Source organism: Chrysemys picta, chromosome 4 (assembly GCF_011386835.1).
Source record: "Chrysemys picta bellii isolate R12L10 chromosome 4, ASM1138683v2, whole genome shotgun sequence".
NCBI classification, from domain to species: Eukaryota; Metazoa; Chordata; order Testudines; family Emydidae; genus Chrysemys; species Chrysemys picta.
The window spans coordinates 9,445,809-9,471,068 of NC_088794.1; the positions used below are offsets into that span (position 1 = coordinate 9,445,809).

At 44.1% G+C, this 25,260-nt stretch overlaps 2 protein-coding genes and 1 long non-coding RNA gene across 3 annotated transcripts; 2 read left to right on the forward strand and 1 right to left on the reverse strand.

Annotated features, from left to right (window-relative positions):
* Positions 1-7,081: 7,081 nt before the first annotated feature.
* LOC135983343 (uncharacterized) lies at positions 7,082-8,921 on the forward strand. Its single transcript, XR_010600930.1, has 3 exons — positions 7,082-7,644; positions 7,826-8,175; positions 8,306-8,921. It is a non-coding gene; the product is annotated as an uncharacterized LOC135983343 (long non-coding RNA).
* A 6,157-nt stretch (positions 8,922-15,078) lies between these two features.
* Positions 15,079-15,774, forward strand: LOC135983335 (olfactory receptor-like protein COR8). Its single transcript, XM_065594452.1, has one exon. The coding sequence runs from the start codon at positions 15,094-15,096 to the stop codon at positions 15,679-15,681; it is 588 nt and encodes a 195-aa protein (XP_065450524.1). The 5' UTR covers positions 15,079-15,093; the 3' UTR covers positions 15,682-15,774.
* A 5,968-nt stretch (positions 15,775-21,742) lies between these two features.
* LOC112061393 (olfactory receptor 5AR1-like) lies at positions 21,743-24,339 on the reverse strand. Its single transcript, XM_065594429.1, has 2 exons — positions 23,937-24,339; positions 21,743-22,737 (listed from the first exon to the last, which is right to left on the reverse strand). Exon 2 carries the CDS (start codon positions 22,711-22,713, stop codon positions 21,769-21,771), a length of 945 nt encoding a protein of 314 aa, XP_065450501.1. The 5' UTR covers positions 22,714-22,737; positions 23,937-24,339; the 3' UTR covers positions 21,743-21,768.
* Positions 24,340-25,260: the final 921 nt, after the last annotated feature.

Sequence of the window (25,260 nt, forward strand, 5' to 3'; positions counted from 1 at the left end):
TGAAACCGTCTTGTAAACTTAAAAAATAAAATATTCATTAAGGTGTTTTTCTATTTAAAAAGTCACAGCTTTAAAACAAATAATCCATTTCAGGCTGTACAACAAACACAGGTTTTGAGTTTATTTCTACCACTTAAAAAACAAAACAAAACAAAACAAAACAAACAACAAAAAACCCATATTTTTTTTTTTAAAAATACATCTCATTTTGCAGAATAAAAAACCAAACTGCTTTTAAAATCCATTTTAAAACCTATTTTGCACAGTAAAAAACCTTGTTAGTTTGAAACAAACCAAGTACTTTTTAAAAACCTACACCTATGCCTTGCACAGACCCCTCTCTCACACAAAACAGCAGCTTTATAAAACACACCAAACCAAGTTTGCAGCCCTATACTTTTCAATACCCCCCCCATGCATTTAAACGGCCCATGCTTGTTCTGTCCCTCAGCCACGTGTGCTTGGGCCTTTGGGTTAGTTACTATTATTCCCCCAATTGCCTCAAACCCATTAAAAACAACACATTATGCACAGTAAAAAAACCTGTTAGTTTGAAACAAACCAAGTACTTTTAAAAACCCCACACCTATGCCTTGCACAGACCCCTCTCTCACACAAAGCAGCACATTTTAAAAAAAATACTTTTCAATAACGCCCCCACGCATTTAAAAGCCAATTTCAAAAAAGTTCCCTTTCACTATGGGATAAAGTGTTGCAAGCACATGCTTGTTCTGTTCCCCCCCATTTGTGTTTGGGCCTTCAGGTTAAAGAACAAGAACAAATTGTAGTTAGTATTGCCACCAAATCCCTATACAACTTGCGTAATACCTAAAGTTTTAAAAAAAAGTATTAAGCACAACTATAGTTAAAATGGTTTTTACCTTGGCCTGTTGGTGAACTGCAGCTTAAAGTTACTGGTTCCATGCTAAGCAGATCACACTGCAAGGAAGATAGACACCATTAGGGTTACCATATCTCATAAATAAAAAAAGAGGACCCTCCACGGGCCCTGGCCCCGCCCATTTCCCCACCCCTAGCCCCGCCCCAACTCCGCCCCTTCCCCATCCTAACCCCGCCCCTTCCTCCCTCCCACTCCCAGCCAGGGGGAAAGGGCTGCCCCAGCGCTACTGGCTTCAGGGTTTGCCGGGCAGCCCCCAGATCCTGCGCCCCCAGCCGGCGCTTCCCCAGCGCAGCTGGAGCCCGGGAGGGGAAGCGCCCAGCCGGGGGCGCAGGGTCTGGAGGCACGGGGGCTGCCCGAAGCCGGTAGCGCTCGGGCAGCCCGGCTCTTAAACAGAGCCGAAGAGTCGGGGAGGAGCAGAGCCGCCATTTTCCCGGACATGTTCGGCTTTTTGGCAATTCCCCCCGGACGGGGGTTTGACTGCCGAAAAGCCGGACATGTCCGGGAAAAAGAGGACGTATGGTAACCCTAGACACCATTATTTTCCAAAGACAGCATGGGCAAAGAGTGGCATTTCAGAGTTAAAGACAGCAAGCCTTACCTCTTTCTGCAGTCCAGCAGCCATTCAAGAACGTTTCTGTTGAAAAGGACAGTCTCCAACATACCTGAGCTTTTTATAGCATCTTAGCCCATTGTTTCAAACAGACTTCAACATAGTAGCTAGCCGGTTAATTTAATCACCACAGCTCTGAAAGAATAGATCCTTAAGGACTTTAGGCACCTCTCCCATAGCACACCCTTTTGTGATCTGGGGTGGGGGAACCAAGTTGTCTGCACAACAGGGCTATTTTTTTAAGTAAGTTAAAATAAATTTTTCAGTAGGGCCATCTTACAGTATCGAACAGTACCCATTTCCAAGTGGGGGGCCCTTTGCAGATATTAATGAATGTCTTGGGGCTTTTTTATTAAACATGTCTTTCATGCTTAAAGTTTTTTTTTTTGGGGGGGGGGGTTCCTAGAAAGAATGACTCATAGCAATCAACCAACTCCAGGGTCATATTTTAACCGTCCAATAGTGTCCCACCAACTCCTGGGGTCATATTTAAACTGTCCAATGGAGTTCTGCCAACTCCAGGGGTTATATTTAAACTTTCCAGTCGCATCTGCGAATTCCTGAGGTTTTATTTCATTTCATATTAATCAGAACTCACCATCCACCCCCACCCACCCCCCTTACTATGGGTGCACCCCCATCAAATTTAACCCTATGGCAACAAGGGTAAGTAATCGCAGTCACCCTGGCTATTCAGTGAGGGGGGGAGGTGTAGTTAAACCCATTCAGTTCAACTCTACTGTACTCAAACACATGTCTGAACAAGCCCTGTTTGTTTTATTTTAAGCACATTTTTTTAGGATTTTTTCCCCCTCCCACAACATACATTTCAGCTTTTTGCTGTAAATGGGTCACTTTTACACAAAAAACCCCACAAGAGCTAGGTGCTCACAAACAATTGATTTGTTATTTAAAAGACATACAGCTCCTTGAAAACAAACCAAGACGCTTCATGAAAACTTTCAGAAAAGAAATAGTGTAAGCACCCCACTGCTTGTTTTTCGATGTACACAACCCCCAGTTCCTAACCCATTACACCTCCTCCTCGACCGTCGCTTCTTAATCATTCATTTAGCTGTGCGACGTCTTTTCCGTTCACTTCGTCCGCCGGTGACTCCCCCAAGCCGTGATCGCATTCCACCTGTAAGGGGGTGGACAAAGAGAGGCCTCGGGGCTAAAACAAAGTCCAAAGTTCTCACGGGGGTAGTGAAGGAGTCCATGTTTCCACTCAGCAGCCTTTCCACGATTTCTAAAACACGTGTTCTTGGTAAGAGATGGCCTCCTCTGTCCGGCGCTGGGACTTATGGGGTAATGGTGCTGCACTTTGATTGGCAGAGGGCTTTGGGAGGAGTTCTTAGTGGGGTCATACGGCTCACTTCCGGATGGGTCACCCCGCCCCGGATCTCGCTTTGATTGGTCAAATTCTCCTCTTGAGGCAGTCCTATCAGGGCAAAACACATCCTAATTGGTAGAGGGCAGTGGGGGGAGCTCTTAGAGGCATCACACAAGCCACTTCCAGACGGGTCACCCCACTCCGGAACTCGCCCTGATTGGTCAAATCTCCTCTCGGGGTGGTCCTTTCAGGATGAACCCCATCCTGATTGGTAGAGGGTGGTGGGAGGAATTCTTAGAGGGGTCACATGACACACCTTGCTTCCGGTCATGTGGTCACCTTGATCCCGGAAGTAACACCCCCATGAGGTGGGACTTCCAGTGACAGAAGGGAGGGACTAAGGGTCAAAGGGTGGGGCTAAGGGGTCAAGAGGCGGGGGTTAGGGTTTGATTGATGGTAGGACCCTTATAGTACTGCCGGGTGTCCGAGTCAAGAATGGTGGAGTAGCTCCAGGGACGGAGGTTGGTTAAAGGAACCATAGAATCATAGAATCATAGAATATCAGGGTTGGAAGGGACCTCAAGAGGTCATCTAGTCCAACCCCCTGCTCAAAGCAGGACCAATTCCCAACTAAATCATCCCAGCCAGGGCTTTGTCAAGCCGGGCCTTAAAAACCTCCAAGGAAGGAGACTCCACCACCTCCCCAGGTAACGCATTCCAGTGCTTCACCACCCTCCTAGTGAAATAGTGTTTCCTAATATCCAACCTGGACCTTCCCCACTGCAACTTGAGACCATTGTTCCTTGTTCTGTCATCTGCCACCACTGAGAACAGCCGAGCTCCATCCTCTTTGGAACTCCCCTTCAGGTAGTTGAAGGCTGCTATCAAATCCCCCCTCATTCTTCTCTTCTGGAGACTAAACAATCCCAGTTCCCTCAGCCTCTCCTCATAAGTCATGTGCTCCAGACCCCTAATCATTTTTGTTGCCCTCCGTTGGACTCTTTCCAATTTTTCCACATCCTTCTTGTAGTGTGGGGCCCAAAACTGGACACAGTATTCCAGATGAGGCCTCACCAATGTGGAATAAAGGGGAACGATTCACGTTCCTCGATCTGCTGGCAATGCCCCTACTTATACAGCCCAAAATGCCGTTAGCCTTCTTGGCAACAAGAGCACACTGTTGACTCATATCCAGCTTCTCGTCCACTGTGACCCCTAGGTCCTTTTCTGCAGAACTGCTACCTAGCCATTCGGTCCCTAGTCTGTAGCAGTGCATGGGATTCTTCCGTCCTAAGTGCAGGACTCTGCACTTGTCCTTGTTGAACCTCATCAGGTTTTTTTTGGCCCAATCCTCTAATTTGTCTAGGTCCCTCTGTATCCGATCCCTACCCTCTAGTGTATCTACCACGCCCCCTAGTTTAGTGTCATCTGTAAACTTGCTGAGAGTGCAGTCCACACCATCCTCCAGATCATTAATAAAGGTATTAAACAAAACTGGCCCCAGGACCGACCCTTGGGGCACTCCGCTTGAAACCGGCTGCCAACTAGACATGGAGCCATTGATCACTACCCATTGAGCCCGACGATCTAGCCAGCTTTCTATCCACCTTACAGTCCATTCATCCAGCCCATACTTCTTTAACTTGGCGGCAAGAATACTGTGGGAGACCGTATCAAAAGCTTTGCTAAAGTCAAGGAATAACACATCCACTGCTTTTCCTTCATCCACAGAGCCAGTTATCTCATCATAGAAGGCAATTAGGTTAGTCAGGCACGACTTCCCCTTCGTGAATCCATGCTGACTGTTCCTGATCACTTTCCTCTCCTCTAAATGTTTCATAATTGATTCCTTGAGGACCTGCTCCATGATTTTTCCATTGCACAACTCCAGTAGGGGCAGAACCGGGCCAGGATCACCTGGAGTGATCTGGCTACTTACTTGCAGAGAGCCTGCTTTTATGCAAAAAGTTGCACAACCTGATGTCACATGCTGCATCTGATAATTAGGTCCAGTGGTAGGAGCCTAGGTCGCAGCGAGGTGCAGGATGGCACCTAGGCTAAGACTGGTTTCAGAGTAGCAGCCGTGTTAGTCTGTATCCGCAAAAAGAAGAACAGGAGTACTTGTGGCACCTTAGAGACTAACAAATTTATTAGAGCATAAGCTTTCGTGGACTACAGCCCACTTCTTCGGATGCATATAGAATGGAACATCTATTGAGGAGATATATATACACACATACAGAGAGCATAAACAGGTGGAAGTTGTCTTACCAACTCTGAGAGGCCAATTAATTAAGAGAAAAAAAACTTTTGAAGTGATAATCAAGCTAGCCCAGTACAGACAGTTTGATAAGAAGTGTGAGAGTGAGGCTAAGACTGGTGCTAGAATCAAGATCCAGGGACACACCAGGATCAAAACCGAGATCAGAGTCCATCAACAAAGCAGAAGCAGAACCAGAGCCAGTGTCCAAGTCCAGGCTATTACCCCATGCTGTGAATCTCACAATTGTTGGCTCCCAGGAAATCTGCAAAGGTTTTCCTCAAACTTCATCTGCGAGGATTTCCAATCTAACACTCATTTGGGCACGGGACAAATGGAAGACAGATTTCAAAACACACTATGGACATTTTAACTGTCTGATATGCTATTGGAGCTAACTAACAGTCCCCTGACCTTGCAACCCTTCATCAGTGATGTATCTGGGAACAGTGTCATCTATTCAGGTGACATACTCCTCTTTTCGGAGAACCCAGAGCAGCACACACACCTCATCCGGACCTGGAGAGGTTTCGGCAGCGTGGTCTCAACACAGAATTGGTAAAGCGTATCTCCAGCGAACTCTCCACAGAGTTTAGGGGGTACATCCTCTCCCCAGAAGGTGTTACGATTGATGCAAATAAGGTGGAAGCCATTCATAAATGGGACAAAGTTTGAAGTCCTCAGCGCTTCCTAGACTTCACCAGCTTTACTGCTGCATCGGCCCAGGGTTCTCAGAGCCAGTAAACCCCGAGAGCTTCCTCCACAAAATGGCCACATTCGTTTGGTCATCCAAGTTCCAACAAGCCTGCAAACAGCTCAGAATTGCCTTCACCACTGCATCTATTCTGACGCACAGCATTCATCATGGAAGTAGACGCATCTACTATGACCACCAGGGCCTGCTTTGTTTGGTGCTGCCAGAGGTGGACTGAAATTCAGACTTAGCTTGACACACGTGACTTCTGCGCTTTCACCAAGGCACCACGCACCTAACTTCTTGGCATCTCAGGCCTCTGAAGACCCTGCTACGTCCATGGCAGCCATTGCCAAGAATTTCACTCATTCAAATGGCCACATGATGGAACTGACTCTCATAGATCACCTGACCAAGATGGCGAGCTTCATCCCTCTGTGCACGAGTACCTTCGGCTAAGAGGACAGATCAGCTCCAAATTTCCAAAGGCCAATGACACCTTTGTTTTGCTAACTATAGATTTCCCACTGATTTCATGCCACACTACGAATAGTCACTCCGCACTTCCCAGCTATCGACCTGTGTCAACGAATCCACCACATTCAGGAAGAACGAAGGGAGCCCCTCGAGGACACTAGGAAGGAGTCAGATATTATACGGACTGCTGATGACAAGAGGGAAGCCATTTGCTGAAGGGAGGTAGCAAGTCCCTGGCACTGACCGAATCCCTAAGCCCCGTCTGTTGCAGCAGTTCCTGACCCATCCCCCTTGGATGACCTTCTGATCCCATCCTCCTCCCCTGGCTCTAGGGAGCAAACTCTGGGTCCCTTCCCTCACTCTGGCACAATCCCTGCCCAGAGGGACCGAGCCCCTCACAGACAATGGGACTGTCCTCCCTTCTCCTCCTTGTGGGGGGGACTACTACCCCCATTTTACAGACAGGGAATGAAGGTGATGAAATGACCTCTCTAAAGTCACACCTGGAAATGTGGAGGAGATCTGGGAACTGGACTGGGTTTTACAGGAGTGCCCTCCCCACAGAGGCAGCTTCACTTTCTGCCCTTCGTTCTCTCCTCCCCTCTTGGCCTGTCTTCGATGGGGATCTCTGAACCGGGAATGAGCAGGGGCTTCCTCCTCCTCCGTCTTCGAATGTCTGGGATCTGTCCCCAGCAATGCAGCCTGCAGCTGGCCCAGCTTGGGGAGCCATGACCTCATCCTGTGAAATCGAGACGTGCTGGCTCTCAGTCATGCTTCGACGGAAAACCACGCACCCCACACAGAGGTAGGAACCGCCCATTCCCAGGTTGTTCTGAGGAGCCAGGATTCCTCCAGGAGCTGGGGAAGGGCACAGTGACCAGTCTGTCAGAGGTAGGGGAGGATCGTGTAAGGGGAGGGTCTAAGAGAGGAGGAGGGTGAGCTAGGCTCTGTATTTGGGCTTGGCAGGGATCAAGAGAAGGGACGGGGCTATTAGAGGGCAATGCGAGGTGCAAGGGGTGTCGGAGATGGGGGCAAGGCCTGAAAAGTTCAGCTACTTTAGATGAGTTGTGCCAGAGAATCACCGGTTGAGGTGACTGAAAGCTCTGAACTGGGGGTGGCCAAAAGCATCCTCCTCAGATGGGAACATCCCAAATGTCTGCAGAAGCTCAGCCTCTGAGGTGAACGTTGTGGCCCAAACGTCTCTCTGCTCTGTACCTCGCAGGATTGCAGCCGGCTGTTCCAATCCAGGAGGAAAACTCTGCCACTGAAATCTCACAGCCCCTGTGCAGTGAAGTGCCACTTAAACCCGCTGTGATGCACAGACCTTGCCCTGCTGTCTGCACAGGCCTGAATTTCACCTCTTCAGAGTGTAAGGAAATAATTGGCTGAAGGCCTTTTTTTCTTTTTGGATGGCTGTCTAGTGGGGAAAAACTATGGGGATTTTTAACCTGTTTGGCTCCCATGACTGGTGCTTCAATGATGCAGACAAGTGCTGATGCATTGGTTGATTTCCCCACCTTTTAATCTACTCTCTTCTTCTCTTTTAACAGGTATTCTAAGGGCACCCCGTGCTTCATATGGGCATTCTTGGGTGGGCAGATTGCATCAGACCTGCACTTGAATAAATAATAGTGAATGAAATATGCAGACACTAAAGTTCTGCAGCCAAATTCTCAGAAACCTTCCTCTTCAATGGAGGATCAGGATTTTATTTCTAATTGATTTGTTTAAAAAGTGCTAAGCAGATGCTACACTGTAATAAGAGGAAACAGAAGCAAAAACTGCAAGAATGTTACTGAAACCAATGAACAGATGCGGAGAGTGGAAACACGGCAAAGCAAACAAATGACTACTATGAGTAAATAACCTGAAAGCAAATGGAGAAGAAAAGCTCATCTGGGTAATTGTGGCTCTTGGGACAAAAATCAGGTTCCTGGTATGTAGCCTGGCTGAGATCATACCTTTTCCCTGGATCCCAGACCTGGGCTACAGACGTCATTCTCTGTGTGATGTCCTTATTTTATTCCTAGGGAAAGGATCCCCAACAGAGATGTAAGGATCCTGGACTCTAATGTCTGCAAGAAGCTTCAGCCACCTTCACAGGTAGAAGTCACTGTCTTTCCTACAATGCCACTAGTGCTCTTTCTGCTCTCCAGATCTGCTCCCTCCAGCAGGACAGAGACACCCCTTAACTCCCCGAGTCCTGATTTCCTACAATTCAAGGGGCTGAGGGTTTGCATTGCCTCCACCATCAGAGACTTTTTCCTATGGGAATCTCCCTAGAGCAGGGGAGAAATCTGTTCTTCCATTAGAATGAGACTGCTCAGTAAATCCACTCACACTGACCTCATCTCAGCTGCTTTGTTTATCCGAGATTAGTGGTATCTTTGGAAAACACTTAGGGTGCCGGGGTGTGAGGTGGAGCAGGGGAGACGGGCGCTCCAGCAGATTCCCCTGAAGAACACCACCCTGTCTTTCTCTGGTCAAGCTCAGACTCGCCGTGCATTGTGGAAGTGAAGACCGGATGGGTGCTGCTGGATTGACCTTGATGTGCCATGTCCTTGTGTGGATGAAGGACCTACATCTCAGGGATGGCCAGCAGCAGATGTAACACATGTGTCCAGGAATAGGCTAAACAACCTACACTGATAGGTAAGTAAAATCATGGCCACGTGTAGACATCACAGGAATTGGTGGGGATTGAACCAGGGTCCTTCAGCACAAGCCCCTCTCACTCAGTGTCAACCAATCCAGCTCCACCCACTCGATTACATCCCTGTCCATTGTCACAGAACCCAGGAGCCCTGATTCTCAGACCCGGGCCTTACATCACCAGGCCAAACCGCCTCCCATTATGGGCATTGTAGAAGGGACCATTGGCAAAAACCCCTCTTCATTCCCCCTGTCAGAGACTGCAGCCATGGGTGACAAGAGAATGAGCTGACATCTCCCCTGTGGGAATCCGAGGGGCTGCACATTTGGGGTTTCACAGGGAAGGCCTCTGGCAGCCGTTGACAGAGTGTTCCTGGGAGGAGATTTTCCGTCTCTAACAAAGGGTTTCTGTTCCCCCAGATCTCAGCCGCTCAGCAGAATGCAGGAGAGCCGAGTGCTGATGGGCTATAGGGGTCCCAGGAGTCGCTGTGCGGCAGGTGCAGTGTCTGCAGTCACCATGGGCCAAACCCTGCGCTCCAGACAACCCCGGCTGTTTCCCTGGATTGCGAAGGGGACTTTGGCTTGGGGAATCAGTTCTGGTGCCTGTGTCTACAACTGGGATGTTTTCACGAGGCTACTCAATGGTCCATGAATCACCATGCGAGCAAGGGGAGAATGGACATTAGAGAGCGAGGCTGGGACCTCTGCAGAGCTGCTGCAGTCGAGCATCCACAGCCAGAAGAGATTCGACGGGAAACTCGCTTAGATGGGGGCCACAGCCGCAGCAGCTGTCTCATGAAGCTCTGCTCACGCTCTAGACAGCAGAGGCAGGACAAAGAGCCACACAGTGAGAGCCTGGGTTGCAATTAGCAATACGCCATTTTTTCAGTGGATTATGCTGTCCTGACTGTCTATTTCCTGTAAAGTCCACATCCAGCCTCCCTGGCTGACCTCAGTGGGAGTTAGGTTCTCCGTGCCCACAGGACAGGGCTGGCCTTACCATGAGGCGAACTGAGGCGGCTGCCTCAGGTGACAGACTGTGGAGGGCGCCACTAGGACCCAGAGTGTAGAAAATTGTGTCTGCTCCTGGTGCATATGTATCCTCTCTGCTCTAGACGCACAGAGATGGTGGCGTGCTGGGCTGGAGGAAGGAGGGCCCAAGAGATATAACAGGCAGGCAGGAGAAAAGGTGAGATGGAATAACAGAAAGCAACAGGAGCTGCAGGAAGAGAGAGGAGGAGGAGCCTCTTATGTACCTCTCCAGCACCCCCAGGAGCCTGGACTGATTAACACCAGCTTCTCAGGGAGCTTCCTGTTTCCTGCTGCTTCTCTGAAGCCACTTGAGGAGAACAGGCAGTGAATTGAGGTAGTAGGAGCCAGTTAGGCCCTTAAGACGCTGATATCTTCCCTCACTCAGGTCCTGCTACCAGCCTGCTTATTTGTCCTCTGGGGCAGCATTCAGAAAAAGAAAGAAAGCAAAAGAAGCTTTTCTATCTAAGCAGGAAGGAGCTCTCCTGAGATACATAGACACAAATGTTCACGGTGAGCCTTCCGGCCCCAGTGAGGATGTGAGTGGTGAGGAGATGCCTGATCGTCCAGTTAGTCAGAGTGCAGGTGACCTGGCAGCTACTGCAGCATCCATATCTCCATCTCCAATGGATAAACCAGGCACATTCCTGAAGAAAAGTGTAGATCAGAGAAGAGTGTGGTGGAGGTGCAAGAAACAGCTGCTGCTGAGTTTAGTTCCTTAAATCTAGATGATCCAGGATGGTGGACCCACTTGAGCAGTAGCCTGAGGGACTTCCTTGTACTGCATGGGCCACAGCAGGTGAAAAACGTCATGTTCCCCAAAGACAATGACAATGTTATCTCCACACTGATATATACCTGCCTCTGGAGATTTCCATTACTTGCATCTGAAGAAGTGAGGTTCTTACCCACGAAAGCTTATGCTCCCAGTACTTCTGTTAGTCTCAAAGGTGCCACAGGACCCTCTGTTGCTTTTTAATGAAAAATATGCATCCGAAGAAGTGGGCTGTAGTCCACGAAAGCTTATGCTCTAATAAATTTGTTAGTCTCTAAGGTGCCACAAGTACTCCTGTTCTTCTTTTTGCGGATACAGACTAACACGGCTGTTACTCTGAAATGAAAATAGAAGTTTCCTTCCAACACATTACTTGTGTGAAATCCCCAATGGTGACAAAGTGGAGAGGCCATGGCTTATGTACTCAAAAACCCAGAATGCTGCATACTGTTTTTGTTGCAAACTCTTCCAGTTTAATGTTCCAGCCACATTGGGTTCTACAGGAGCAAAGGACTGGAAAAATCTGGCTAGAAATCTGGCATGCCATGAGAAGGCAGCAAATCAAGCGAGAGCATTCCATAGGTGGAAAGAACTTGAGATGAGACTAAGGTTAAAGGCCACCATAGATGATCAGCATCAAGAGAAGATTGCATCAGAGTCTCTTTACTGGCAAAATGTTCTGAAAAGGCTCATTGCCATTGTGAGAATGCTTGCTACCCAAAACCTAGCACTGCGTGGCACTTCAGATCAGCTGTATGTGCCAAACAATGGAAACTTCCTTAAAATTGTGGAGCTGATGGCTGAGTTTGATGCTGTACTCCAGGAGCATCTAAGAAGAGTCACCACCCAAGAAATGGACACACCCCACGACCTTGGAAAAATAATTCAAAATGAGATCATACAATTACTGGCAACAAAAGTCAAAGAGAAGATTGTGGCAGATCTGAAGTCAGCAAGATATAACTCTGTTATTCTGGACTGCACACCGACATCAGCCGTACGGAACAAATGACTTTAATGGTGCGTGTTGTAACAACAACAGAACCTAGTGAAAATGTCCCTGCAATGGTGGCTGTCAGAGAGCATTTTCTAGAATGTATTGACATTGATGATACTACAGGAGCTGGAACGGCAAATATGCTTCTTAAAAAGCTGGAAGATATGGGAATTGCGATAGCTGACATGAGAAGTCAGGTCTACGATAATGGTGCCAACATGAGAGGAAAGAAGAGAGGAGCGCAGACACTGATCCGAGTGTTAAACCCTCGAGCTTTTTTTGTCCCATGCAGTTCTCATTCATTGAACTTGGTGGTCAGTGATGCAGCATCAGCTTCTAGCGAGGAGCTGATTTTTTTAATAAAAGAACAGGAGTACTTGTGGCACCTTAGAGACTAACAAATTTATTTGAGCATAAGCTTTCGTGAACTACAGCCCACTTCATCGGATGCATAGAATGGAACATATAGTAAGGAGATATATATACATACAGAGAACATGAAAAGGTGGGGGTTGTATCACAGGCTGTAGGTGCTCTTCCTAATTTGAAACAGGTACGTCAAAACTGAAGATCTGAAAAACAAGTCCTAGGTTAGAGAATTGTCTTTTGTAACTATAAAAGTAACCTACAAGCTTCAACCAAAGACATGCTGGAGTCATCAGCTCATCCACACATCTTCCCAAATCTAGCCTGGGAAAGAAGATGTGCTTGACCACATTCCCAGAATGTTAACACATCCAAGGGATTGTGGACCAAAGTAGAAGCGAGTTTGAAAGCTGGTGACTCTCTCTCCCCAAAAGATGCTCTGTCCCTAGCCCTCAATTTGAATCAAAATATTTCCAGAGTAAAATTCTTCTTCAGAAGATACCAAGAGGAACGGCCCTCTTTCAAAACAGCTTGCATCTTCTATTCTCAAGGACGGCTCTCTGTGCGGACATGGACTACCAGCTTCTGTGAGGGCAGCTTGACTTTACTGCTTTGGAAATAATGGCAGAGGGGTTCATATTGAAAGAGGATGTCTTTCCTTAAAGGCAGCTTTAGCCTCATTCCTGTCAACAATTATGAGAGCTGGTGGCCATTTTGAAAGGCTGCAATTCTCTGAAGAAGAACGATTCACCATTAAAACTTTCGGAACATGTTCCCCTTGCCTATGGAGTTTTTACACACATACACATAAATTCTTATGCATTAACCATTTTATCAGAAAATTTCAGCTTTTTCTCAAAAAAAAAAAATAAATAAAGCTTGAATGCTGGATATTTTTATTTCGCTTCTCTGGACTTTTTCAATTCTAATATATCTTTTTTTTTTAGATAGGGCAACCAAAACTGCACAAAGTATTCAGGGACTGAGGATACAATGTATTTATATACAGGCAATATGATCTTTTCTTTCTTATTATTTATCCCTTTCCTAATGGTTCCTAACATTAAGTTGGCTTTTTGAACCACCACGTCACTTAGTTTTCAGAGAACTGTCCACACTGACTCCCAAGATCTCTTTCTTGAGTGGTAACAGCTAATTTAGACCCATCATTTTGTATGTCTAGTTAGGATTATGTTTTCTAATGTGCATTACTTTGCATTATCAACACTGAATTTATCTGTCATTTCCTTGGCTGATCGTCCAGTTTTGTGAGGTCCCTCTTTAACTCTCTGCAATCAGGTTTGGACTTAACTATCTTGAGTAGTTTTGTATCATCTGCGAGCTTTGAAACATCCCTCTTTACCCCTTTTCCCAGATAATTTATGAATATGTTTAATACAGTTCTTTATGGAGCCCCGTTGTTTACCTCTCACCATTGTGAAAGCTGGCCATTTATTCCTACCCTTTGTTTCCTGTCTTTTAACCAGCTACTGATCCATGACAGAACCTTCCCTCTTACCCCATGACTGCTTAGTTCGCTTAAGAGCCTTTGGTGATGGGCTTGGTCAAAGGTTTTTGGAAAGTCCGGGTACACTATATCCATCGGATCACCCTTGTCTATATGTTTGTTGACCTCGCTCCAAGAATCCTAATAGATTGGTGAGGCATGATTTCCCTTTATAAAAACCATGTTGACTCTTCCCTCACAAATCATATTTATCTATGTATCTGATAATTCTGTTCTTTGCTATAGTTTCAACCAATTTGCCTGGTAATGAAATTAAACTTACTGTTGTAATTGCCGGGATCATCTCTATCATTTTTTGAAATCAGGGTTATATTAATTTTCCTGCAGTCATCTGGTTCAGAGGCTGATTTCAGGGATAGGTTACATACCACAGTTAGTAGTTGTGCAAATTTCATATTTGAGTTCCTTCAGAATTTGTGCGTGAATACCATCTGGTCCGTCAGTAAAGACCAATGCAAAAAGTTCATTGAGATTCTTCACAATGACCTTATCTTCCTTGAGTGCTCCTTTAGCACCTCAATTGTCCATTGGTTGTTTAACAGGCTTCCTGCTGCTGAGGTACTTAAAAACAACTTTCTGTTTTTGTGTCTTTTGCTAATTGCTCTTCAAATCCTTTTATGGCCTGCCGGATTTTATTATTACACTTCACTTTCTCTTAAGCTTGGTTTTCCTCTGCTAGCCTTGGGACTTGCTCATGCAAAACTCCAGGTGACTATGAAGTGCTACCTTGCTTTGAAAAGGCTGCCCCGGGTCACTGTAAACACTTGCTGGGTTGCATCACCCCATAGGAAGGTAAAATCTCCCCGAGAGTCTGAACTAAGGTGGAGTTGCTAGAGGAGCTCACAACGGGACACAGGGGGTGCTGGAGCTCCACCAGCCAGTCCCAGAGCAATTGAGGCTGTGTGTCCTGCCCTTGGGAAAAGTGGCGACCCTTTCGACAGTACTAATGAAAACGAGCTTGCATGCACAGTGATTTCGAAATAAATTACTATGTGAATTGTTTCAAAGACTATGACACTATCAATAGTGGTTTGTTAATACATCTTGCTGTGAAGGGGACATTTTCAGTTAAGTAAAATAACAGGGAAAAAGACCTAAAAAGTTCTTTTCAAAAACCACCCACTGCCCTAGATCCACCCAAGACTTAGTTCTGTGGTCATTTCCATTGAAATAGGGAGGACCTGGGTTGGGTTATTTAGGGAGAAATAAATGGATTGACACTCTGTTAAATTTTTAAAGGACATATTTTTAAAATTAATTTTAACTTAGAAATTAATTAACAGATTCACTAGCAAATTCTCAGAAAATTCATTCTTTAGTCAGGGCGTAGTGCTGTAAATATGAGGAGGACATGGCTTAAATATGTCAAGAGGGAACAGCGGGGAGTAAAAGCATTTCTTACTCTGCCTGTATTGCCCAACACTTCTCTTTTGTCGTGTTTGTGACCACAGAAGGGTTCCTGCTGGCCGTGATGGCATACGACCGCTATGTAGCCATTTGTAACCCTCTGCTCTACACCGCTGTTATGTCTAAGAGAGTATGTATTCATCTAGTGGCCAGCTCATATGTAGGGGGGCTCGTGAACTCACTGACCCACACATGTGGCTTGCTGAGGTTGTCGTTCTGTGGGCCCAACATCATCAATCATTACTTTTGTGACACTAACCCATTGCTGAAGCTTGCCTGCTCTGATAACCACATCAATGAGATTTTGCTTGTAACGTTCTCTGGAGTTATTGCCATGTCCACCCTCCTGTTTGTCATAATCTCTTATCTGTACATCCTCTTCTCTATCCTGAGGATCCGCTCCGCCAAGGGCAGGCGCAAAGCCTTCTCCACCTGTGCCTCTCATCTGACAGCTGTCACCATGTTCTATGGACCTGTGAGCTTAAGCCACATACAACCCAGTTCCAGCTACTCACTGGAACAGGAGAAAATCTCTGCTGTGTTTTATACCCTGGTGGTCCCCATGTTGAACCCCTTGATCTACAGCCTGAGGAACAAGGAGGTTAAGGATGCTCTTAAGAGGGTGATAGACTGGAAAAACATTCCCAGCTAATTTGTCACCATGACAATTCCAGTCAATTGAGAAGAACAATTGGAAGAAGGGTAGGAGTATGCTCTATGTGTTACTGCCTTGATTTGTGTATCACAAATGTTGTACAAGAATTAAATGAAACTCAAAGAACTGATGTAGCAATGTGGAAATTATGTTTTACAATTGCTTGAGAGGAACAATGTTACCTAATGTCCTGTCATTATGTGGCTGTTGGAATATAGACACCTTTCCTTGTTTCTTGACCATTAATCTATTTGAAATGGTGCCCTGCAAGGTTATTTGAGATTAAAAATAAAATAAACTTGCTTCTAGGTTTAATTTCTTAATGTGATGCTTTAATTAATGCTCAGTATGTAACTTGCACTATGAGAATTCAACGCTTTTGCTCTCTTTAGTGTCTGGGCCTCATACGGGCTGCCACAATTGATCTCTATCCCCTTTATAGCAGCCCTTAACCTAGTTGAAGACTGTTATCAGGTCCCTCCTCGGTCGTCTTGTCTCAAAACAAAACATGCCCAATTTTTTTAAAACTTTCCTAATAGATCAGGCTTTGTAAACCCTTTTTGTCATTTTTGTTTTTCCCCTCTGGACTCTCTCCTATTTGCCCACGTCCTTTCTAAAGCGTGGCTCCCAAACCTAGACACAGAACTTCAACTAAGGCCTCACCAGTGCCAAGCAGAGCCATACAATCACTGCCTTGGTCTTACACATAACACACCTGGTAATACACCCCAGACAGCCCTTTTCACAGCTGCAGCTCATTGTTGGTTCATACTCAACTTGTGACCCACTTGAACTCCCAGATCCATCTCAGCAGCACTTCTCCTAGCCAGTTATTCCCCACATTGTATTATGCATTTGATTTTTCCTTCTAGAGTGAAGTACTATGCAGTTGTCTTTATATTGATCACATCTGTATTCATGCTAGTGCTATATCCATCTATTCTTAACCAGTGTTATCGTATATACTTAGGCTTGGAAGGAATAGATTTTTCTCAATAAATGTTGGTCATTATTGATTTCACCATATGCACACAAACCAATGAAAAAAATATTGCCATCAATAATAATTGAAATTTACAGATAGGCAGAATAAGAAAAACTGCAGCTTGAGAATGTATTAGAGTTTGATTTAAGGATATTTATTTTGTATATTTTGACATGTGATGTTGACAATTTGTGTTTTAACAGTTATAAAGCTTTAACTTTTTGAATCTCAGTGTCGGCTGTCATTAACAAAATTATGTCTGACCTCCCATTGTCTGATCCCCCATAATTTCCCGCAATTGTAAAGATTTAAACATTTAAAATAAAAAAGGCTTAAAAATAAAACATTGATATTATTAATTAAAATTCTAAAAAACTTAAAAATCAAATTCTGACAAGGCTCTAGCAACTTGTTATTCAGCTTTATTCTCAATCATCTTGTTGTCACCTTGTGTTGCTCCCCATCTGTTTGTCATCTGTACCGTTGTCTCTTATTTTCAGCTTAGATTACAAGCTCCATTGGCCAGAGGTTGTTTTTTTGTTATATGTTGGTACAGCACCTAACAGAATGGGGTTGGGATTAAGCCCAATACTAATGAATTAATGAAGTAGTATCAATAATAATGCTCATGTAATGTTACTCCCACCAATGCCATATATTTCAGAGGGGTAGTCGTGTCAGTCTGTTTCAGCAAAGAGAACCCAGAAGGTTCCAGCCCACGATAGCTCATGTCCAAATACATTTGTTAGTCTTTAAGGTGCCACAGGACTCCTTGTTGTCAATGCCAAATAGTGATTTTATAGGTTTACTTACAGCAATGCTATAAATTGATCATATATTTTAAGGGCTAAAAAGGACAATGACATCGTTTAGTCTGACTGTATAACTCAGGTCACAATTCTATACAGTTACCCTCTGTATTAAGCCCATTAACTGGCATTTATTAAGTGTATCTTCCAGAGAGCCATCGGGTCTTGATTTCACAGCAGCTGTAGCTGGATAAACCGTCACTTCCCATGGTAGTTCATTCCAGCCATTAACCACCCTCACTGTTGAAAATGTGAGCCTCGTTACTAATTTGAATTGGGATAGTTTTACTCTGAGCAACACGATATATTGTTCATTAGAACTGGGGGGAGAGGGGAGTTGGACCAAAATACTTTTTTTCTGAGCAACGCAGATTTGGGTTAACTGAAATATTTTATGAATCTGTGTCAAATGAAATTAATTGTTTTGCTTTGATCTAAAACCTCAGAAAAAGCTAAAAGGTCTAAATATTTTAAGTTTCCCATTTAAAAGACTTTTTGTTTCAAAATTTACTTCAATTTTATTTAAAAAAATAACAATTGCAAAAACAGCAACTGATCAAACAAAACATTTCATTCAACTTGTCAGTCAGCCAAAAAAATTGAAAATTTTGAAAAAAAAAAAAATCAATTTGGATCAACCAGAAACTAAGTTTTTCATTGATGTTTCAGACTAGCCAGCAACCCAAGAAATCAGCTATTCACAGAGCTCTTTTGATCATACAATTTTTTTTCTCATCATTGCTATACACTGATTAGCCCTATTCTCACCACTGACACAATTCTATTGCGTTAGGAACCGGACTCTACAGCTAGCTAATGTAACTCCCTACATGGCCGCATAGAAGAATGCCATTTTCCGGTTTAGTTTAATCCAGTAAATTAAGAGTGTCCATACCAGGAGCTATTCAGGAATAGCCCTAGTGCCTTAAATTCACATATTACCTTGCTCAGGAATAGCTTCCCAATGCAAACAAGCCCCTGCTCTCACCAACACTGATTTAGAGCTTTACTTTCACCCCTCCATGCAGAGGTGGGACACTGAACAGCAAGGTTTAGCAGTGGGGAAATGAATTTATTTGATGTTTTTCCATCCCGAAGAACCCAATACAATTGGGCAAACATTCTGGTGTAGCTGAATGTGCATTTTTCTCTGAAAAAAAGTTTCAGCCAAAGAATTTTGGCCAGCTGTAGTTAGGATACTTTCTACCCCATGGAAATGCCTTACACTTAAACTCTGCGAGGTAGACTTGAGCCAAGGGATAATAGAGTTTAGCCCGTTGTGATTAATGGTGAGAGGACATAAATCCACTGAAGCACACTCAGATGCAACTTCCTCCGGGATTCAAGAGTTGACCTGCTACCCAACCCCATTCACGGGGGTTCTTTTTATCTTGCATTAATAAAGTTTCAATGAAAAATATTAGAGCGCAATATTGGATCAATCATAGAATCATAGGATTGGAAGGGACCTCAAGAGGTCATAAGTCAGTCCCCTGCACTCATAGCAGGACAAAGCACCATCTAGAACAACCCTGACAGGTGTTTGTCTAACCTGCTCTGAAAAATCTCCAATGATGGAGATTCCACAACCTCCCTAGGCAATTTATTCCAGTGGTTAACCACCCGGACAGTTAGGAAACTTTTCCTAATGTCCAACCTAAATCGCCCTTGCTGCAATTTAAGCCCAGTGCTTTCTGCACTGGAAAATACTGATTCATCAAAAATGAAATATTCTTGTGGGAAAATTCCAGTTTCAATGAATTACTCATTTAAAAAAATTTGAAAGAAAAAAGAAGCTTAAAATTGTCTAAATGTTCATTTTTGACATTTTCAAAACGAAAAGTTGCCTTTTTTTAGTTCAAAATTAATGTTTCAAAATGCTAATTAGCTAATTATTTTGTTTAATGTTCATTTAATTTGAACTATTGGAACAAAATATTTTGATTGATCAAAATCAACTTTCCCCCAGCTTTTTGGTTTGTGGAAAAAAGGAAAATATCAGTTTTTGGGATGGGACATTTTTAAAATCTCCCAAATTTTCATGGGACAGGAAAACCATTTCCTGCCCAGCTTTAATCTTTGGTTCCAAACTAAAATAATCCACTCAGTGAATAAACAAGCATCTCCCCCAGCCTCCACTAGTAGAGGTTTTATACTGTATTCAAACCTGAAGCCAATTCCTTATGGAAAATTTCCATATAATTTTATTAGAAAAATATGTCAACGTTCTATAATATTCTTAAACCGACTGTAACTGAGCATGCGGCTGTATCCAGTCAATGAGTGTTATGGATTGCGGTATTAATGTTAACGGAATACATGGGCCAAGCAGCTAGCTACATTTCAGGGCCCTGGGGATGTTCCAGTTGGAAGTAGAAACTGATGGGCTCTGGTATTTTGTTTTAATGCAGTCTCCTGTTTCCCTGAACTCAGGAGGGCCTAAGAAAGAAAGGACCAATTTTTTACTTTACCACCCCCAGCTTATGTAGCCGCAGTGACAGAAGCTCTCTCTCGCTTTTTCCGGGGTTATGCTGTGCTCATGCCTACTGCTTGACTTTCTCACTTTTTAGTTAGTTGAGATGGTCTGGAACTGTTATTAATGCTGCTGTTGTTGAAGTCTGATCCTGCTTTTTAGAAGACAAAACAAGAAAAGACTCCGATTGACTTCAGTCAATATTGGTTCAGACTGCAGGAGTTTAAGTGGGGATATAAAGGCACCAAACTCCCATTCCAGGGAGTTGTCCAGGGAACTGGATGTCTAACTGCTCATTGAAAATGTGTATTTGCTCATGGGCAGTGGTTGATTGCACGATGGGGTTTCCAATCCTGTACCGGTATTAAAGTGTTGAAAGGAAAATAGTCCTTTTATGTTATAGCACTATAGCGTCATTCCATTTTGTACATATATGGAAAAATCATAAGCAGTATTCCTTGGAGCACAAGAAGTGGATTTAAGTGATCGATGATTCAGACAAAACTTCCCTGGACTAACCAGAGCATATCCAGTATGAATATTCAAATGTCACCGTGTGTAGGAAGCTTGCTGGTGCTATGAATATTGATAGCCGCATCACACTAGTACTTCATATTGTGTACTAATACATCACAATTGTACATCATTATAAATTGATTGGACTACATTCATTCTTGATCTGTCCCCATATCATTCTCTCAAGACAAGTGAGTTACTTCAGGGACGAACCTGTCTCACTGTTTACAAAGTCCAAAGAAAGCCAAAGAAAGCAGACCATTGATATACACCTCTACCCCGATATAATGCGACCCGATGTAACACGAATTCAGATATAACGCGGTAAAGCAGTGCTCGGGGCGGGGGGGGGGCAGGGCTGCACGTTTCGATGGATCAAAGCAAGTTCAATATAATGCAGTTTCACCTATAACGCGGTAAGATTTTTCGGCTCCCGCGGACAGCGTTATATCGGGGTAGAGGTGTAATTTCAGGATTGCCAGAGAAACTCTTTCATAGGTTGGAGAGAAGATAAATAAACAAAAGCCCTACATAAAACGGCAACAGTTTTCAATGAGTAAAACCAGTGGTTCTCAACATTCTCCAGCCTGTGACCCCATGTTAAACAGAAAAAAAGGTTTGAGATCCCTCTTAAGTTTTGGGATGCTCCCCTTCCATCTAGCCGTGAAGACAGGGCAGCTGGTTGTGATGACTGGAAACAACCTCCTCTGTTGAGAACTCAGGAGTAAAACAACGTCCTCTTCCTGTCGGCATGATGCAGCGGTGAGAGAAGATACTCTGATTTGGTGCAGGCTAGCTCTGAATGATGAAGGTCAACTCTGCATTATTCAGACTAAGTCCCTAAGCTCACCAGAGAGGACTTTTCTGGGGAATTTATCATTACACATTCCGAGAACATGGCCGATCGACCTAAGCTGAGCTTTGATAATCGTTACCTCAGTTCTGGTTGCTTTGATTCAGTATGTTTAACAGTGCCCTCCACTGGATGAAATCTCAGAACCAAGGAAGGATACATACAATCTTCTCATCCTCTCACCTGAACTCCAAGCTGGCCTAAAACATAACAGGCAACGGCAATTGTCCTTTAAGCCAAATATCAGAGCATCTTGCTGATTCTGCATAGTGTCACAGACCCTCATTCATGGATCTTAAAAACAGCAATTTCTAATATTGTATTTGACTGGGTTCCATTATATGATTTTCTGTACTTCACATGGAGTGGCTGAGTCATAGAAATAAGGATAAATGACAAGAGAACTCACTCTCATTCCATCTACTGTTTATTGGTTAAAATATAATGATTATAATGACCAAGAAAAAATCTTCTTGTATATCACCCTTTTAAAGGCATCATTTACCTCCTTGTTTCGCAGGCTGTAGATCAGGGGGTTCAACATGGGGATCACAAGGGCATAAAACACAGAGGTAACCTTGTCTTGGTCCATCACGTAGCTAGAACTGGGTCTTAAATATATACATATCAGCGTCCCATAAAACATAGTGACAACTGTCAGGTGGGAGGCACAGGTGGAAAAGGTTTTGCGTCTCCCTTTGGCAGAACGGATCCTGAGAATGGCCAGAAGGATGCACATGTAGGAGATTAGGACACCCAGAAAAGTAGTCATTCCAATTACAGTAGAGAAAGTGAAAAGTACAAGGTCAGTGACATGGGTGTCAGAGCAGGACAGCTTCAGCATGGGGGGCACATCACAGAAGAAATGGTTGACAACATTGGAGCTGCAGAAGGACAGACTGAATATAAATAGAGTTTGCACAACTGAATTCACAGAGCCACATACATATGTACCAGCCACTAACAGGACACAGTGTCTCTTGGACATAATGGCTCTGTATAGCAGTGGATTACAGATAACTTTAAAGCAGTCATACGCAATCACAGCCAGGAGGCAACATTCATTGGTCACAAAGAAACAGACGAAGAATAGTTGTGCCGCACACTCAATCAAAGGAATGGTTCTAGTCTCTGCTACAAAGGTCATTAGCAACCTGGGAGCTATGGCAGTGGAATATCCAATATCTACAATGGACATCTGGCTTAGGAAAAAGTACATGGGGGTATGAAGTCGGGTTTCAACCATGATTAACCCTATCATCCCAAGATTCCCCATCAGGCTGACCACATACATCACTAGGAACAACATAAAGAGGGGGATCTGTAGATCTGGATGATCTGTGAATCCTACGAAAATGAACTCGGTCACCGTGGTGTGGTTTCTCTCTGCCATTTATTCCAGAAACGCTCTCCTCTGCTGGTGAAAAAAAAAAAGATTAAAATTAATCACTGGCCAATAAAGTACTGAGTACAGATCCCTCATAACCCCTGTGATTGTTCCTGGGAAACAGTGTATAAACATAGGAAAGCTGAAATTCCCTAGGAGTGTCCTTCGATGTATGTTCTCTTTGTATTCCCCACATGCTTTCCATTAGAGATAGGACATGTTCCAGCTACAGAAATATTGTGGACTCTGTGTTAGGGTGACCAGATGTCCTGATTTTATAGGGACAGTCCCAATTTTGGGGGCTTTTTCTTATATAGGCACTTATTACCCCCCACCCCCATCCCAATTTTTCACACTTCCCCTCTGGTCACCCTACTCTGTTTTAATATGCATGAAACCATCCAGTGGGTCAAATCTTCTATAAACCAAGAGATATATAGATTGGGAGTGTTTAGTTTAGAAGGGCGGCCAATAATCTATCAATGTATGCAAGTAATCAATGCTATAGAGTTTATTCATGGTGTTTGATTTTCTCTTCCTAATCAAAATGACCTCAAAGGGCACAAGTGATGCTCAGTGCCCCTTTTATATAGGTGCCTAAATATAGATTTAGGACCTAATATGAGGCAGCCCCAGTGAAAAAGTTTGGTATCACTAAAGTGTCACTGTCCTATTGGAGTCAGTGTATGTTTTACAGACATTCTTTGTAACTACATGCATTATTTTTCCTCCCTGTTACAAATCCTCCTAGAGGTAATAACACTTGTAGGTGGTGTGGACTGTAACTGATTCTATGATTACTTTTGACTCATAGATTCACAGAGCCTAGAAATGAGAAAATGCATCTCCTAGGGATAAATACTAAGTTAACCTGTGGAACTCCTTGCCAGAGGATGGTGTGAAGGCCAAGACTATAGCCGGGTTTAAAAAAGAACTAGATAAATTCATGGAGGATAGGTCCATCAACAGCTATTAGCCAGGATGGGCAGGGATGGTGTCCCTAGCCTCTGTTTGCCAGAAGCTGGGAATGGGCAACAGGGGATGGATCACTTGATGATTACCTGTTCTGTTCATTCCCTCTGAGGCACCTGGCATTGGCCACTGTCGGAAGCAGGATACTGGGCTAGATGGACCTTTCGTCTGACCCAGTATGGCTGTTATGTTTCTATGGAATTTCACTGCTACATGCACAAAGATGCTCAAAAGATAATAATAATGACATTTCTTACCAGTCATGGTGTAGGTGTACACGCAGTAAATTCCATTGTATTTGGTGGAGGAAGATATGGACTGGTTTGACTCCTCATTAACCAATTGACTTCAGCTGAACTATACATTCACACTTGTGTGACTGAGATCAGAATCTAGTCAGTGACATGGTAACGCAATGTGAGATGTGTGCGGATGGGACCAAAGCACCTCATGTCCGATTGTAGTCTTTAGGATAGAAAGAAAATGAGTTGGAGATAATTTGTGAGTTTCCTAGTTACTGGAAAAACACAGGTCTCTGGATTCTGCATATACCCTCTGTCTTTACACCTGTGCTAGACGAGTAAAAAGAAATGAAATTATTTTTAGTAAATATAGGGAACATAGGAATTTCCATACCAGATCAGACAAATGATGCATCTAATTGAGTATTGTCTATGCATTAGCAGTCTTTGTTGTGTGCTTCAGATAAAGGAGCAAAGTCCTCACAGTAGGAAGTTATTCAATAACATGCCTATAGGGGTATTTTCACCCTACATCCAGGCAATTAGTGGTTGCCTCGTGCTCTGAAGCATGAAGGTTTACATCCCTTGCAAATGTCTGTATCATACCTAATGTAACTGTTCTTAATATTTATACTATGAATCAACCCCTCTCCCCCACCCCCCGAAATAAAACATACAAAAAAACCTGCTCAAAAGACTTTATTAAGGTTGGAAAGTTCCGCAATTGAAAATTAGGAAATGCCAGATTTGTGGTTGCCCGTGCAACCTTAATTCTGCCCTCGTGGGTGTTTGCATTATGATAGTCTTTAATTACATTATCACATGCTGTTTTTCCTTAGAACCACTGGATCCCTGCCTTGTTCAGGGTATAGAACAGACTAACTTTTGGGTGACTGAGTAGAAACCTAAATGTTGTCTGATGTTCTGTTAATACAGATTTAACAGATGTTCTGTTAATATAGTTTTGCATTTGTAATTTCCTGGGTTTTTAAAAAGGCAAAACTCAATTCTGTCACGACACCTCCATTCTGCATCCTCTTGGTTTGCACCTGTAACCACCTGCAGTGCATTACAGACTTCTACTACTTGCACTACAGGCCTTTGCAAGAGCAGGCTGTTTTCCTATAGCTGACCGGGGAGATGTGTAGGATCTGTGGGGCGCCTGGCCCAGTATTCTGCCTCTCTCTTCCTCTGGGGAAGCTAGAGGAGAGCCTGCCCACATAAAATCCCCAGAGACGGGAATGAACCACTGGGCCACGTATGTAATGCAGAGGTGGCTCTCTCCTGCCCCAATCAACTCTGGTTGAGCAGGTCCAGAAGCAGTCACTATTCCAGGTGC

Bases quoted from the DNA above. Each gene is read 5' to 3' on its own strand.
- LOC135983335 (XM_065594452.1), top strand. From the start codon at position 15,094: ATGGCATACGACCGCTATGTAGCCATTTGTAACCCTCTGCTCTACACC.
- LOC112061393 (XM_065594429.1), bottom strand. From the start codon at position 22,713: ATGGCAGAGAGAAACCACACCACGGTGACCGAGTTCATTTTCGTAGGA.